The following is an 18,687-nucleotide window of genomic DNA, read 5'->3' on the forward strand; positions in this document are numbered from 1 at the left end:
GGTGTAATGGTCATACGAGTGACCCCTGCATAGATTACACTAGCATTAAATCTTCTTTTAGTTATAATCCAGGTAAAAAAAAATATATATATATATCCAAAAATATGTACCTCTTACTGTTCATTTTTAATAAACTACTTAAAGCTCTTTTTGGAACACCAGATCTCAAGAAATCAAATGATTTACGTGGAATTTATTTACTTTAAAACGCTATTTTACATGATTGCCCTGAATTTGACTTCAATATCATTTCCTTCAACAAGGAAACTGTTTCTTACTCTTCCATCTGAGTCTTCATCATTAGTACTTTTATAATCTTCATCGACTCCTTTTTTTTAACATTTACACTACTTTAAATAAATGTAAATAAACAATTGAAGTATAAACCTCGTAAGTATTCAGCATAAAAGTAACCAACTGACATTAACTCACAAAATGCTTTCACAGCAGGGAAAAGTTGAATACAGGCCTATAAATTTAACTTATTGTAACAAAACTTAAAGACACTAACAATAAATAGTATTGCGTTAAAAAAATCTTTTTAAAAAGGGCCTGCCTTGAAATGGATTTCTCAATTAAGAATTTTAGAGGTTAAAAGAGATATTTAACCACTCAAATCTATACATTAAAATTTTTTAACGGTCAAATCCTAAAATCTGAGATTTATATCATGTGGCACTTTTGATAACAACAGTAAAAGTTTGATTAAGAGAGTTCAATTATAAAGCTGCACGCTCTCTAGGACATAATCTCACACACTCTTTCTTTTTCTTGCATGCAAGCACACACACATACTCAGAAAAATCTTTACCGACACATTCATCGATAATTTTTCATTTATAAAAAAAATAGAAAACCGAGATGCGTAACTGTTGGATTCCAAATAATGTCCTTAGAAAAGTTAATCAAAAATAATTAATAATTTCCAAGGGGTTAAATTAAAAACGAATTGACAAAAGACGCCAAGATCTGAACAGATGGTAATTTGAAACCAGGAAGGACTGTCCCTTTTAGCTAGGGAAATCCCTTTTCGGCGATGGCAGAGGGTAAAAAATACTGAAAACCAACGTACTTCAGCAGTAGATGAGATGCAACATTAAAAATTTCCCATAATACCATCCCTAAAATAAATTTAAACGGTATTAAAATTATGTATCTTATGAACTTGTTTTGATAGAAAATGTAATTAAATACAGATGTTAAGCCACCATTTTATTAAAACGTAACAAGTTTTCGCATTAAAATGCTCCTAAAAGGTTGAATATATGAATTAAAGGTCCGTTTTTAATGATTTATATATATTTTTGCTTCCGACTGTGTAACATAGAATTCAGCTGTGAAAATAATTCAAAGAATATTTAATAAAATAAACTAAATAAAATTGCGGTCTCCTGCGTAATGATTCGTCAGATGAAATGTTAGTAAAGACAGTCGAAATAACAAATCTTTAAGAAAATAACTATTTTGAAACAGATGATGGAAAAAATTTAACAATAAATAAAAATCTTTCTTAAATTTCCTTATATTATTTATTAATGAAAATTGTGGGTCGTTGAAATTGCAAGATCAAAAAAAGTAAAGGAAAATCGGGATAAGTTATGAGTAAGTTGCTTTAATTCCAATACGTTTTCTTCAAATAAAGTGAAATTCCAAAGAATAGCGTAGAAAAAATATCAAGCGATTCGTCAGATTTATCTATAAAAAAGGATAAGTTTTTTCGTGATGGGATTACAGCGTTGTCAAATTTACATAAATTTAGTTCGAGCCAAATGGCAGTAGGTTTGTCAGCAGGTGTTGGAAAAATACTGTTTTTTCAAGTAGTATAATAAAATTTAAGTCCAACTTTGCAAACCGATAAGTTTGGTATGAAAATAAAATTTAATCTATTTAACATTAAATTTCATCTTTTTCTGTTAATATTTTGAATAACGATGTAATAAACGGTACGATAAGATTTTAAGTAAAATTATTAGAGTTAAAAATTTTAAAAACTAACACATACAATAACGAAACAAAACCGTTAAGCACAGAGAAAAACTTATTCATGATAAGCGAAAAGACATTTTTAAAAAATGCCTCGTACCAAATGCAGTGAGCTAAAAAACAAAGAGCTGACCTGAATTACAGAAATACGTATCAAAATGGACATATGAAAATGACCGAAAGTTACAAGAGGTAATCTTCATTATTCAGAAAACTTAAAATGAAGAAATTGACAAATAAATAATAATACTAAAAATAGTTATTAAAAAAATATTCATATTCACTTACACTCAATTTTAACAGAATATTAATTAATATTACAATATTTTAACAACTCCCATAACCGTAACAGCTGTAGGCGACCCTATATAAGTATCAAGTCGATCTTAACATAGTCATTTCCAATAAAACTTGTACCTGAAACCTGGATTGCTACACAACAGGAAGGCAAGGGCTGTTAAAATGCAGGTGATATTCAGACTTCACAAGTGGCACATTCACTCTACTCTCAAATTTACTGTACAGTTATCATCATTACTCTCAGGGAAACAATTCCGACTGGTGCATTTTACACCTCAAGTGCTTCACACGTGTTGCAGCTCTAACAAGGACTGGGACAGTTAGTTTAAAACAACAAATTAATATAATCCTTTCAGTTATGAATTAAATATATTTTACAATAATTTTATTATAACTGTATGTATTTTAATAAAGTAATCCAGCTGGAAACCAAAATTAAATTCAGTTTTTTAAATTATATTTCGATTCTAAAATTGTTAAATATACATAAAATTTTACAGTTTTATTTTATGAAATTAAGTAGGTCAGATTATAATACACCAACAGCTATGTTTTTATGCATCCAACGAAAAATATCAGTAATAAGCGCGCCGACTGTTAACTCCGCGTGTCGTGTATATCGTACAATGCGCAGGAGGAGTTTATTGATTTCATTTCACAGAATATACGCGTAACAACGACAGGAGAGATGGGAAAAGAAGGGTAGTGCGGTTCAGAGAATGTATGTGTGTGTTTTGTCTATGTACTTGTGTTATTGTGTGCGCCAGAAAGAGAGAGAAAGGAAGACAGGAGACTGACCCTCCATCTCCAATATTTAACATCAGCAGAGAAGTGAGTATCCGCCCCCGACGACGTCAACAAAGCAAAATCCCACCGAAACAAACATCCACCATCGCACCAACATGCAGTTTACGAGAGTAATTTTCAAGTCAATATAATCCATTAAAAAAAAAATCCTTTTTAAAAAAAAAAGTTTGATTTAATGATAACATTGTAACAATATTACAAATGACCTTTTTTTCCGTAAGTAAAATATATATAATAAAACATCGACTTTATTACCAATCATAATTTGCATATTTTGAGAAGTTTTGTTTACATTTCTAACAGTGAAGAAAATAAATAAAAAATACAGCGTAATTGAATATGTTTAGATATAAGAATAAACTAACAAAATATTATGTCTACATATTCATAACAAAGGAATAATTTAAGATAGGAAAAATACGATGGAAACAAAAATAATAACATGTGTAAAACATTAAAAAAATTGTAGTATTAAACGACGTGACTAATAAAAATTTTCAAAAAATAATTGACTCAATTTTTGGATGGACAAGATATCATCATGGTAAAATTTTAGGGATGGAAAACAAGAAGAAAAAAATATGAAAATGAAATAGTTCATACTGAAAACAAATCATTAAATATAAATATATAATTATAAAAATTAAATTTGGTTTGTATGTTATCCTACTAATAATATTGGAATTCGTTATTTTTTACTTCCTTGTACGAAGTAAAGGTAGTATTGTGATCGCGATAAATTTATGTTTTTAGATTTCAACGGAAATATCCAGTTTGACCATCCCTGAATCCATTTTGACTAGTTTTGGCGTGACGTCTGTACGTGTGCATAACTCAAAAACGATTAACCGTAGTATGTTAAAATATTGGATTTGGAACTGTTGTAACATCTAGGTGTGCACCTCCCCTTTTGATTGCAATCGACTGAACCAAAAGTGTCCAAAAAAGCACAAAATTAAAAAAAAATTGGATTTTGGACTTTTTCTTAACTGAAGTAATAAGCCCTCATTGAAAGCTTTTCAACAATATATCATACGTGGTACTTAGTTTCATTGGTTTCAGAGTTATAGCCGAATGAAATTTTAATTAATGAATTAATGAAAATTATTTGGATCTTACAAGGGAATGGCACACCGGTTCGAATCCGATTTCATCTCCTTTTTTTTAACTTTTTTTTTAATTTAAATATATTATTAACCTCCGACTGTAAAAAAAAAAATTATGATAAATAATAATTCAATAATAACAATAAAAATGTTACGAAAAAATTTCAGAAGTTATCAATGAAATAAAATTCTACGTACTCTTCATTAAAAAAAAAAAAATGGGTATATGTAATTTAATAGGCGTACAAGGAAGTCATGTGGTATCCAGATCACATTTTTTTTTTATTTTTACTAATATTTGGCATCTCATAAAAAACTGAAACAAGTAACGTCAAATTTTGACTTGACCGTCTTTCCAAACATTACATAACAACAGGCAAATTGGTTTTTATAGAAATACTAAAGAAAAAACGCAAGTGATCAACCTTATAAGATCCTACATAGTTAGCATGAATCCAGTGGACACCCATTCAAAATCCATAGTATACCACCAGGAAAAAATAAAGGAAGAGGATATATGAGGGCATATTAGTGTAAAAGGGGATGATGATATGCAAAAAGAACGACTGTGAAACTAGGCAAAGTCCAACCCGAAAAAAGTGTTTTAAGATCCCCCTCTATGGACAATCCTTCCCGTCAATAATATTTCAGCATTTATAGCAATTTATCCTAGTGCATCACATTACCGGATAAAGATTTTACATTATCCAGTACAAGTATATTATGCTGCAACAAACTGTTTTTCCTCGAAGTACTTAAGAGCAACCTGAAACAAGAAGAGCATTCCTTAAGCCTCACACCTATCCCCTACATTTTTTGGAAGTACATAACAAAGCTGTAAACCGTTTTCCCATACCTCAATGAAAGACTGAGAGAAATGTTTGCTTCCATTAAAAAAAGGGGTTTGCCCTCTTTTAACAAGCAAAATGATTTTGGGATTTATTCACAGATGATGCATTAACAAAAACAAAAGCTAACGAGACAAAATAAAGATTTGCAAACATATTGGTAGAAAAAAGGTTTTGACATTTTCATCGGGGATTTGCCTTACAACAAACTGCTTTTTGTAGTTTACACTTTGAGGATATAACCGAAAACAAAATTTTTAATAAAAAAAAATTAAGAAAACAAAATTTCCAATAACTTTTGAAAGAAATCTTTTCTGTAAATTTCAAACATTTATCTCCCTCTCCAAAATAAAATTTTATTTTTTCCTACAAGTTAAAGATGAAATTTACAAAAAAATAAAAAATCATCTGAAAAAATGAAGCAACATTTATTTAACTGGAAACAACGTTAATTACAAACATTAAAAAAAAATGTTTATAAGTCAGTCATTTGAATCCTCCAATTGGGTAAAACTATTTTTAATTCATAGATTTATTTTATAGAAAAATTTCAAGGAATAAAAGCCAAAGAAAATACATTTTAAACAAAATTTATAAAATATTTATATATATTTTAAATATAAAAGGAACTCTGATCTCTTTTAACTGAATTTTTTGCAATTTTATTTCAAAGAAAGCGTTTAAGAACGAAATCTTTCAGGAAACAAGAATAACAACAAATAAAAATTTTTAAGCAATTCTGAATGAAATTAAACGTTTTTATCAATTTTGACTGAATGTTAATCTTCCGCGTTATTAATATCCGAAGAGATACCATATAATTCAACCATCCCACATAAAAGTAGATGAATTTATGTAGTGATAATCGGCGCGTTGAATTCTTATTCATCTGGTCTTGAGTTAGATTCCCAAAAAGGATCAAGGATTTTTTTTTATAGTTTAATTACACTATCCAAAATTTGAAATAAGTAGAAATGAAAAAATAACTGCTTCAAACATCCTCTGTTTTTTGGGGAATGAGTATTAAAATAAATAAATATACTTTTTACAATGTAATTTGATTTTCAATTCGTAGGCGAACTTGAATGCCAAAAGACAAATATGTAGGATTTCCATTTTTTCCTTCAAAATTGTAACATAGTTGATTACTGACTACACAAAAAAAAAAAAAAATAATAATAATCTGCAATGAATTTCGAGGTATAACAAAAGATTAAATTGATTTAAATTTATTGCTATATGTTATAAAAATAAATTCTTCTAATATAACTTTTTAACATACAATAATTTTTCTGAATAAAAGAAAGACTTTTTTCTGATTTTTCAAAACTAAAGAAAATTATGGAAAACATCTAAAATTATTTTTATTATGATACTTAAAATATATTTAAAGAAAACTATAAATTACTCCCCATCAGTACTACCACACTTTTTTAAGTAAGAAAATGATATAATTATAGGAATACAAAGAATAAAGAAAATTATAAACCAATTAACATTAAAGATAAGATTCGACGTAAAACGAATATTAAACTGTACTTATAAACTTTCTTAAATTGAATTGTGAATAATTCAACAGTATCAGAAACGATCGTACGATCGTTTCGTCCTAGTAGGGTCACAGGTATTAATATCCCATGATGTAAGAAGGATATTACACCTGAGGACGGATAATACAAAGAGGAAAGAGGCATTTAGATGAATAATATAGATATAGAGTAAATATAAAGCAATAAAGTAATATAAAATAAATAAAAATTATAAACAAAAGCACATAATTATTAATTAATTTTAATCATAAATAACGAATTAATTTTTGGCAAAATTAAAAAAAATAATACTACTATTACCTAACTGGCAGTTTTCTTAAAGTTTAATTAGTCTTAGTGAGAAGTTTGTCTTTCAACAATAAAATAAATAATTAAGTAAAAATATTACTTAAAAATAACATCCTTTATTACATTAAATTTACTAAAAAAAAAAACGAACTGTAGTTATGAGCGCAAGCAAAATAACAGTACCAATACGGCGAGCTTAAATAGCGTTCACAATCTAGCAATGCTTGCCCGGCTGATCTGCGGTGGTTCCGTGGTGCAGGCTTCAAACCTGTAGCTGCCTCGCGGCAGAATGGTTCGATTCCATCTGCTGGGCGATAATTTTTTTTCACGTTAAAAGTTAACAAAAAAATTTTTTTTTAAAAATAAATTATGTTTCATATTAACAGAATTTAAAAATAAACGTTATTTATTAAATAAATAAATTATTTATCAACAATTATTGACATATAAATTAAAAATGTTCATCAAAATGTTGTACAGACGAATGAAGTTTTTTTTTAATTAAGCAAAACATAGTAATAATAAAACATCTATTTTTCCTGTTTTCGATGCAGCGGCCTACTTTTTTCTTAATGAAATAAAAATAACTAAGTTTCCCCCTCGCACATTACTAGCGAATTGAGATTTTGTTTCTTCGCTGTTGACTCACCTTTATGAATTTTACTTAATGGATAAAAAGATTTCGTATTTAAAAAAAAAACAACTAAATGTACACTAAAAGAAGTTTGAATAAAAATACGCCTAACACAACATATCTTAATTAATAAACCTATAAAAAAGAAACTTATAATAAAAGACTGAAACAAAAATATTATTCAGAATATTATAATATTAATATAATAATCAGTAAACAACTTGTATAAAAAAAAAAAAAAAACTATTGCGATTTGTTAAATGTATAAGAAGAAAACATTAGTACGCTTTCAAAGGCCTAAATTATTATACAATTACAACATGTAACGATCCTAAGGAGTAAAATACAAATAATTTCTTATAATAAAGTAAACAAAACGCTACAGGAACGTCAAAACAAAGAAATGAACTGTTATGGGAAAAAATAATTCCAGTTAAACAGTTTTTAGTTACAAGGTTGGCAACATATATCGTAAACAGTGCCAACAGAAAGCTTGTATAGTAGCAGAAGCTCGGTGTTGTATTTGTGCGCAATGGCGTCCGAACGATTTGTAAATTAAGATTATACTAATTTAATTGTACAGTGATTTATCTTATTGATGTAAATATATTTTCATAGTTAACTTTTTTAAAATGGCAATGTCAAATCTTTATTCTAAAATTTCACAAAAACCTACTAAAAGGATAGCGGATTTATCGGTTTCGCAGACCAATCAGTGGGTCAATGGTAAGAAGTTACAAACAGAATTAGCTGTACACAATTTTATATCTGTTCTTTAAAACATATCAATATTTAATAGCTGCTGACTAAAATATAATGTTTAAACAATCTCCAGAAGATTTTAATAACAGGAAAGTTATATAGTATAAATACAAAAGTAAACTGCTAATGTGTTGCTTATTAAGCAAAAACATTTTAGTCTTCTCATTCAATAGTTTAAATATTTAAGCAGCTGTAACTGACAATTTAATATAACATAACAACTGATATATTAACAATTCATATTTTAAAATTAAGTATTGACTAAATGTTTACAATGTTATGACATAACCTAAATGTTTTGAACTTCGGGAGAATACATTTGCAGAAAATATTTTTAATATAATGAGATAAAATTAAAGAAGTTTATTTTTCTGAGAATTTACATTTAATTATACTAATTATAATTGATCTAAATAAACAAAAAGACACATATACACTTCTTTATCTATATCAACCAGTTTGCAGCAGGCCTATTTAATAATCATTTTGAAATATGAAGTACGTGAAAAATTTAAGTTATGTCTTTTTTGTGTTCAAATGCAAAAATTACACTGACTAAATTAATGATGCATAATTTTCAGGTAAACAGTTGTTATATTAATTTTTTTGTTGTTATATCTCACAAGAAATATGTGTTCCATAAATTGAGTTAATATTTTACTATTTCAGTTTTGGCGCAAAATAAATAATTTTTATTGTGCTAACATGGTAATTGTTTTCTAATCTTTAATTTCATTTTATAATCAATTTATAAGTTATTCTTTATTTGCAAAATTTATTAGCATTATTATTGAAAATTGGTCAACAAAGTGATAAATATTTATCGAATAAAGTACATTTGATATTAATTAAAAATCCTGACAAATAACACTAGATGATAATTTATGAAAATCATAATAAAAAGACTGATCAGTTGACAATAAATCTAGTAGTTGTGGTAACTAACGGTTAATAAAACATAATAGTTATGATTGAATGTAATTATCATAATCACCATTTAGATCTAGCACAGCCTACTTGTAACTAGTTTAGTTTGGCTTAATCAAAACTAATCCATACCTTAAAATTTCAATGAAATCTTGTAAAAAAATATCACAAATCATGTTTGCTCTATAAAAAGTCAAATCCCAGTTACAGATTTTGCAAAATTAAAATGTTTAATGTTCTCATATAGGTAATTATAATTTTAAATAGAAATTCTCATGTATTCGTAACATAATTAGTAAATGAAAGGCAATTTTTGAAGTTACAAATAAAATGCAGTATATGCATTTTCATAACATGTGTTTTTCAATACAAATCTAATAAAATTTTTATTAACTAATTATTAGATAATTTTTGCTGATAGGGGAAAAGTTTTATTTCCTTAAATTGCTTTACTAACCATTACCTAAATTTTTAGTAATAAACTTTTAATAAAATATTGAACTGGAGCAGATTTCCATTTTATCAAGGAAACTATGCATATATAAAACATTAGTTTGATATACATATGATTGTTTTTGCTCCTGGCCACTTTTTGGTAAAATGATTATTATTCTCTTTCTCTTAATTTAATACTAAAAAAATACAAGTTGCTCATGGAATCTTGCAATAATGGTAATGTTGAACAAACTAAAATCATTTAAAGCCAATAAATTGTTAATATAAACTACTGAAGACTAGATGTCATATATAAATAATGTCCATGCATAATTTATTTTATGCCTCATGCCTGATTATTTCTCTGTTAGTATTTTATGTAAATACACATCTTTGTTAAATATATTGCATTATTATTACACTTTTAAAATAGACTGACTCCCTCTCATCCGGTCTATGCTCTTTATATAGTCATGGGTGAGTGGGAATATTAATGTGAGAACTCCAAGAAATTAACATTAGACCAATTATTGTTTTGTTAAGGAGAAATAATGGAGTTATTGATCTTGTTACCGTTTCACATTTCTAGCTAAACATTCCTAGAATGTGATAAGTAATCTTAATCAGTATTTTAGTTTCGTAATATAAATTGCTAGTAATTTTTAATATTGTGAGAGATTATGAACAGGAAATTAAGTGCTGTCTGTAATAATACCACCTTTGTGAATAATTGAAAATAGAGAGAAATTGGATTTTAGGAAATTCATTTGTTTAAATTTTTTTATTCCATTTATTACATATCTTTCTGAATTCAGTTTTTTGATGTGCTAAGTGAAATAAATTGTAACATTTTTCTTTTCTGCATTATACAGAATAAATGAGGACTGGAAGCATAAAACTATGGTGATGATGAATAAACTTTGTATTTATGGATTGATAGGTAGATTAATATATAAGTAATTTTTATCTATTGGTTTTTTTCATATTAATGAAAAAAATAATTTGAAGAACAGTCCTTAATCTTTATATAAATTTGTAAAACTTTACATTACTTAGTTTACAATTATATAGTTTTAATAATATAATGCGATTAATGCTGTTTTTATTCTCTCATAAATGTTCAGAAATTAATTTTTTAATATAATTATAAATATGTCTGTTGTAAGTTTATGTACAAGCTATTTAATGCTTAATTATTTCAATATTAAAATTTTTTATTTCTATGATTTCAGTGGAGACTATAAACAATGGTGGAGGTCTGTCAACGTCACCACCACATAGTGTATCTCAACGAGAAAGCATGCAAATTACACAACCAGCAAGTGCACCAAGTTCACCGCTTGCGTCCCCCAACTTGATAAATAGTACCACCACTAGTTTTAATTTAACATGTTCAAGTCAGATTACGTTAGATCCAAATTGGCAAGCAACAAAATCTACAGTCAGAGAACGAAATGCAGCTATGTTTAATAATGAACTAATGGCTGATGTAAGATTTGTTGTAGGAAGTCCAGGTACAGAATCATCATTAGTAGTTGTTAGTATAATCCTTTTTGTTATGTAATAGTGTTAATGACATAAATTATTTGTTACAGATATTCTAATCTTTTCTTATAGTTCTAGTATCAACTGACCAGACCTAGTTATTGTAACACATTGCCTTACAACTGAGGTGTGCTTATTGTAATATTACAAGAAAAATCATTCTAAAGACCTTTAAATGTTTTATATAAGGAGATCTTTTCTAATAAAAGTTGTACTAGTTTGTTCCCGCTTTTGATATTTTCATGTCATCTATCTTTCATAATTGTATTACCTAAATATGCCGAAAGTTCTGAAATATATTCCTTTATTTAACTCATCATTACTCTCTTCTCTTAACCTCATTGATTTTATTTGTACTTATTTTCATTTTAAACTTCCCTGTAAATAATTAATACTTAAATTCATACACAGTGTTAACCAGTTTGTTTTGCCTTGCTTTAACTTAAACGTAAAAAGGAGAGCTGGTTAAAATATTTATATGTTAGGTCAGTGTATGATGCATACTCATGTTAGTATGTACATAGACATTTTGTATTATTGGAAACGTCTATGAATTCAAATTAGTGATATTAAATTATTGAGAAAAACTTAAAACTTGTCTACACAGAAATTTTATACGTAGTGTAATAATATAACAAATAGTTAACTATCATACAGTCATATATAGTAAATGACATTTTTCTTGTACAAATTCTAATCTTTTTTTATTATTGCAGGTCATACCCAAACAATTCCTGCACACAAATATGTGCTTGCAACTGGTAGTTCAGTATTTTATGCGATGTTTTATGGTGGATTAGCTGAAAATAAAGAAGAGATAGAAGTGCCTGATGTTGAACCATCAGCTTTTCTTACTTTACTTAAGTAAGTGTGCATTTCTCAAATTTAAAACATTAGAATTATAATTTATATTTATCGCATGCTTTTAAGGTTTTCTTCACTGTAAATCATAGTTGACTTGGCTAAAAGAGTACATTTGTATTTTATAATCTCATCATTTAATGTAATTGTGTTTGTTTAATGATAAATTCCAAATGATTAAACAGATTAGTTTAACTTTGTTAAACTACTTGTTGAATTACTTTGAAAATATTCTGATACAGATTTTAAAGCACTGAATGAATGTAAGTATTTAATATTAATTTTGTACAATAAATGGTTTATCAAAATTTTAGATAACTGGCATTTAAAAAAAAATTACGAATGACATTTGTGCACATGATAAGATCTTTGTTATATGAAATAATTGGTTGAAGAGTTACAGAAATAGGAACAACTTTTACTTACTCTAGTGCATCTTATACAATATATATATACATCACATAAATTACACAATATATATATTCTGTGGAATGTATATTTGGAAGAATGTTCACTATTCAAATAACCACTAATTTATATGATTTTATTTATGGAAAAATTGATTAAAAAACGATTCTTGAAAATTATAATTGTGTACAATTATGGCTGGTATGTTCTGGTTTATCGTCTTAAATACTTCAAGTTGTTTATAAATCTAGTAATAAATTTATTTCTTACAAAATTATCTATTTTTATTCACTTTATATTTTATTTTTCTATTTTAAATAATTACAGGCCAAAAAAATAAATTTAAGTTGATGGTCATCAAACCACAAGAGAGTTAGTTACATGTTTCCAATAATAACAAACAACAGCTACATAATACCTAGCTAGAATTACAAAGATGAAATTGTGCAGGAATACACAATGCAATCATTCAGGGTACACAATTATTCCATTTCCTCTCAGAAGTAAAACTTCATACTAATGCTTTATGTATAAGACAAAAAAAAAGTTGTAGAATTAACTCCATTTTTTAACCAAATTATGAATATTACATTTTTTTCACTAAAATTACCAAGAAATGTTGGTTAAAACATTTCTTGGTGGAAAACATTTCTTAAAGTGTATTGTGTGGATATATGTTTTGTATTAAGAACAAATTTAGCTAAGCCAAATTTGTATGAGGGGCTTGGGTGTACAAATATTTTTATGTGGCAATTTAGCAATATAGATTATAACTACTAGTTATTTGTATTAAGATATTAATTCCCACAAGATATAATTCATTGCACCTTAACCCTTCAGTATGGTCATGTTTTCATGCATGTATTTACTCTGCTGGTTGTTATTTTTGCTAAAATACTGACACTTTAATATTTACATTGTTACACAATTCATTGGTTGATTTTAAAATTGAGGTAACCACCTAATTTTAATATTCCACCTGCTAATAAAAGCTATAAAAAATTTCAGATAAACAAAACAGCAGTCATAACTTATCTCATTAAACAAACTTAATTTTTTATTAAAATTAAAAAAAAAATTAGTTCAACAAAATATAATCTATAAACTGTAGCACAGAAAATAATACTTGAGAGCCATAATAAACAACTTCTTATGTTTAAATCAATATATAAACTAAAAGTAGTTGAATGTGATGGGATTAAGAGAATGATTCTCTACCAGATGCACATAAAGAACTGTTTATTCAGCCAAAAAGAGTAGTGAGTATTGTTTGAACCAGTAGTGTAGAATATATCACTTATGTGAAGTCACGCTTGGAGTACATTTTTAGATGAATGAAAAATTTCTTTCTTTTATGAAATAAAACTTTTTTAATGTTTGTTGTCCAAAGGAAACTCTGTTTAATACTTCAGTAATAGAAAATAAATCAAGAATTATTTTATTCTTAATTTATTGAATTATTTGCCGAATGATTTCCTCAGAAATATTCATTAAAAACATAATAAAACTAAGGCAAAAGAACGTTCATGATAATATAGGTGCGAGATTGTCATCTAAATTGTGAATTCATCTATTCTATAAGATCAATTCAATAGAAAATAATTATATTACCAAGCAGCATAAATGAGAGACTATAACAAAAAATAATTAATTCCCAGACAAATGAAAAACATTTTTAATATGGAAGGTTGAATATTGATTCAACCTTCCATATTAAAAATATATTGTATGCAATATAAAAACACAAATATTATTTTTCAGGCTTAGTTATTAAATACAAATTACTCCATAAATGTAGCTTTATTAGTGAAATGGAGTGACTTCATTACTGAAATAATACTTAATAGTGCATATTAAATGTTTTAGGTTAATTTTCTTTATTAATACATTATTACAAAGAAATTTTGAAAGATTTTTTTTCTATTCTAGGTATCTTTACTGTGATGAAATACAGCTAGAGGCAGATACAGTTTTAGCTACATTATATGTGGCAAAAAAATATATAGTACCTCATTTAGCAAGAGCATGTGTTAACTATTTAGAGACAAGTTTAACAGCAAAAAATGCATGCCTACTTCTAAGCCAGTCGAGACTATTTGAAGAACCAAATTTAATGCAACGGTGTTGGGAAGTTATTGATGCTCAGGTATGTCTATCTCAACGAAGAGTTACTTTAGCGAGTATGGATTTAATTCCATTACGGTTGCAGTGTAAAAAATCGACCATCACACATCAGTCATTACATCAACTCCTCCCATAATTTTATAAATTATTGTTGAATAAGCTTGTAAAAGGCTGTTATAGTAAATTGAAACTGAAACGCACAATCATTGCATTTAACTTTCAATATTTTTTTTTTTAAATATTTGGTAAAAATTCTTTTGTAACCAGTATTAAAAATTATATACCCAAGTGAAAAATGTATGCATAAAAGTGTGTCTATAAGCTGTTGCTTGAATTTTTTTATATGACTGCATGGTAGTTTTTCTGCTATCAATCAATCAATCATTTTTTTTTTCTTTATATTGCTCTATACAATAATTTTATCTTTCTTTTTGTTATTGACAGAATAGTTAGTATCATGATCAGCTGATGTTACATGTTGTGTAATGCTGCATTATCCTTATTAAGATTCACTTTTGACTAAGGTGTTTATGTTAATGATACTGTTTTAAAAATAACTAGAAAATAAAATTGACTCCTGTAATTTAGCTCACAGCCAGTTGTTAGGCAGTATAATCCCAAAATTAAAATAACATTTTTGTCTATTGTAAATAGTACATTTTGGTATTAAGTTAATTTATCTATGTATTATCAGTATTATGAAAAAAATTAGCGAGTGATATTACTTTTGTGATGAAAAAATATGAATTATTTAAATCTAGTTTAAAAAATGATTTGCTAGGTAACATTAATTCCTAAAATGAGTAGGAGTGGCATTATTTAATCTATGACTAAATCACTTAATCTTTCCAATTAAAATAAATACATATTATTTTTGATCATTTAAATTAGTAAGATAATTATTTACTTAAAATTACTAAAAAGATACTTAGCATTAATTTTTACTTAAAATTTTGTTTTCAGCTGATAGTATAAAATATATTGTTGTTATTCAACTTGCATATCAAATCATCAGTTTAATTTATTAAGATGTGGATAATTAGAAAAAATGTATATTCTCATTAATTGCTAATTCTTAATTTTATTTTTATGTACAGATAATGTTTTTATTACAATACATATCGTATTTTTTATGTACTTGAAATATCATAACTGCATGAAATATAATATAACTTATGCAAGCACAATTTTGAAGGCTGTTAAGTACCAATTTGCTAATAGCTTTATTATTATGTATACTAACAAAAATATTTAAATACTTAATAACCCTTTTGCTGTGTAATTTAGTAATGTTCTGTTGACAATATCTAATATTATTTGTTGTATCTATGTGATCAGTTACTAATCTTCAGCTTAAACAATTATTATATTAAAATATTTTTATTTATAATGTTATTTTTTTTGTAATCTTGTGTACTATATAATTTTATAAAAATTCCTATACTGTTATATTATCGTTGAAAATAGAATGAAAAAGGGTAGCTTTTATATTAAAAGTTTTTTTTATAATTCTCATATCAGTGCCATTCTATGTATTCATATTTTATATTAATTAGTTTATTTCAGGGATATTCATAGGTTAGTTATATTATTTAACTGAAGTATACTAGGAGAATAGGGAAAATATGTTCACAGCAGAAGGGTTCTTTTGTGTTATTAGTGAGTGAGTGAGTGAGAGAGAGAGAGTGAGAGAGAGAGAGAGAGAGAGAGAGTGTACATCATTTTTTTCGAGTGAGTGAGTGAGAGAGAGAGTGAGTGAGTGTGTGTATATAATTTTTTTCATATTGGCTTAATTACTTTTATTTAAATGTTGTGGTATCAGAATGTTTTTGTTTTTCCTGATTTTTTTGGTAATTAGTAGTGTAGTACTTAAATTAAATTAAGGTCATATTTTTCTGTAATTATTTTTCACAACTTAATAGGAAATTATAATTTGCTAAATAATGCAAATTAAAATTTGTTTATTACTATTTTTCTTCTTCTTAGTTAATTAACAAGTAAATTATATTAATCTATTTTTATAAAGCTATTTTTAGTTTAGTTTGCTTTTTAGATTTTATAAATAATTAGATAATGTAACTTTTAGTGTTTTGGTGCCATATTATGTTTTAGTCTTTCAATATTTTGCGGAGTATAATAGAGTTTATAATTTAGAAAAGAATTATTGAAGTTTAGCTTTACTTAGGCGATTTTGTGTTTGGCGAAAAAAATTGATTAATATGACAACATTCATTTTAAAAACTAATATATATATGTATATATTTATTTATCTGTGTGGAATTGTGTTTTCAGAAAATCTTTTCATTGTCGGTACTAATAAATAACTGCACAATAGATCTGAAACGATATTCTATAAGCATAGTTCCATGTATTTTTTGATTTTTTTTTAAAAAGCAGTTTTTTAATTTATTATAAACTTTTTTTTTGTTGAGATTTTGAAAATAAAATGATTGGAAATGTTATTCTTGTAGTTTAGTTCTTATAGAAGCTTGCAGTCAAACTGCCCCAAAATTCATCAACACTTCTTTCAAAATAATTTTATACCTTGATAGTTTAGCAAGTGGTGTATAAAATAAATATTTAAAAAATATTCTCCTTAATAAAATAAATTATCCTCTGAAAAAAAAATTAAGTTTTTAACCCTAAAGCCGGTAAGGTAAAGACGTAATATTTATCTTAGTGTTGTAATATTACTTACTGTATTTAGTTAGAATGAAAGGAGTTTATTGCATTAGGTCTTGCTTGAAATTAAAAAAAAAAGATTGCAATGGCTTAATAATCTCAAAAACTACTTTCTTCCAGTTATGGTTTCTACAATTTTTTTCCTACAGTTTCCTAAAAAAATTGTTTGGAAAACAAACATTATTTAATATAAAATTTATTAAGAATATTATGTACATTTCATTCTTGATCGATGTGAGTAAGCAGAACATAAATGTTGAATAGAATATATAGATTTGAGAACTCTTGTCATTAGAAAAATTTATTTTTATTATCTGTAAATTTTTAATACATCAATAATTTTGAATTTAAAAATATTTTTAAGAATAAATTTGTGACCTATAAACTTTATTGTGAAATAAAGTTGTTCATTAATTCTAATCTGGATTCTGTATAAGAAATAAACAGCCTTGCCTTACAATCTGATGATTCCTAGAACAAGGGGGTGAAGTTTAAAGTTTCAGTAGTAAAGCCACGTTCAATAAAATTGTTTCTGTAAACACCAAATTTAATCAAAACTGGTTTGAATTTCCCCGCACGCTCTTCCCATCCATACATTAGAAGATTGACTGTAGCAGTCGGTCAATCCTCTAATTGGAAAAAAGAATTCAGCAGATGATATAAACAAATGACATATCTAATCACCAGAAAATTGTTATTAGATACTTCATTTATAGTGTATTTTTTTATTATTAAAAAAGAAACTGGATTCATTTTAAACTGCGCTCTAAAAAATGACGAACAAAAGACAGTTCTTTAATAGTGGAAAGTTGTTAACCAGACTGCTACATTTACTTTTAAGGATTATTTGAATTAACGGCTTGTGGATTTAAAATTTATCAATGAATTTTCTATGGTTTTGTGTACAATTGCTCATGAAACATTAATTAATTTGTTAATGTTGTACAAAGTATAATTTTTTATTGCTCAGTATTATATAGCTTATAGCCTATATGTATTTAATTAAAACACTGCCGCTTTTGAATGTTTAAAAATAAAGTATTGATCTATATGTGGAATAATATATATTGTGTTGAATGTTGTCTGCAAAAATACATCAATGTTCATTATGTGTTAATAATTATAGATAGTTAAAAAAAAATCAGTCGTTGTTTACTTAAAATTTAATGTGAGCTACATACATGTGTATGCATTTGTGTTCAAATGTTAGTTTATGTAAATATTTTTTCATAGTATATTTTTATTTTATTAATTTTTTTCTATCGTACAATTATTAAAGAATTTTTATTTTCATAAAATTTGACAAGGCTACATATTTTGATGAGAGTAGATATTAACTTGAATTTTGATTATCAGATTGTTTACTTTATACAAATTCTTTTCATAAAAAAAAAAAGTAAATAAATTTTACGTAATTAATTTTTAAT

The 18,687-nt window shown here is 26.4% G+C and overlaps 2 protein-coding genes and 1 non-coding gene across 4 annotated transcripts in view; 2 read left to right on the top strand and 1 right to left on the bottom strand.

Annotated features, from left to right (window-relative positions):
• The window catches only part of Brf (Brf RNA polymerase III subunit), a 195,889-nt gene that overhangs the window by 127,823 nt on the left and 49,379 nt on the right, over positions 1 to 18,687 (bottom strand). The window lies entirely within an intron of this gene.
• lute (BTB/POZ domain containing protein 3 lute) overlaps positions 1 to 18,687 on the top strand; it is a 98,199-nt gene that overhangs the window by 68,714 nt on the left and 10,798 nt on the right. The window contains exons 1-4 of one of the 2 annotated variants that reach the window (XM_075366759.1): positions 7,952 to 8,242; positions 10,873 to 11,154; positions 11,902 to 12,049; positions 14,384 to 14,600. In XM_075366759.1, coding sequence (XP_075222874.1) covers positions 8,149 to 8,242; positions 10,873 to 11,154; positions 11,902 to 12,049; positions 14,384 to 14,600 — 741 coding nt within the window. In that variant the 5' untranslated portion in view covers positions 7,952 to 8,148. Of the gene's footprint in view, positions 1 to 7,951; positions 8,243 to 10,872; positions 11,155 to 11,901; positions 12,050 to 14,383; positions 14,601 to 18,687 lie in introns of those variants that run through there. The other variant, XM_075366758.1, reaches the window with a different exon arrangement.
• On the top strand, positions 7,109 to 7,196 carry TRNASTOP-UCA (transfer RNA opal suppressor (anticodon UCA)). The gene has a single exon. It is a non-coding gene; the product is annotated as a tRNA-Sec (tRNA).

The sequence above is a fragment of the Lycorma delicatula genome, chromosome 5 (genome assembly GCF_047948215.1).
Source record: "Lycorma delicatula isolate Av1 chromosome 5, ASM4794821v1, whole genome shotgun sequence".
Classification (NCBI taxonomy): Eukaryota; Metazoa; Arthropoda; class Insecta; order Hemiptera; family Fulgoridae; genus Lycorma; species Lycorma delicatula.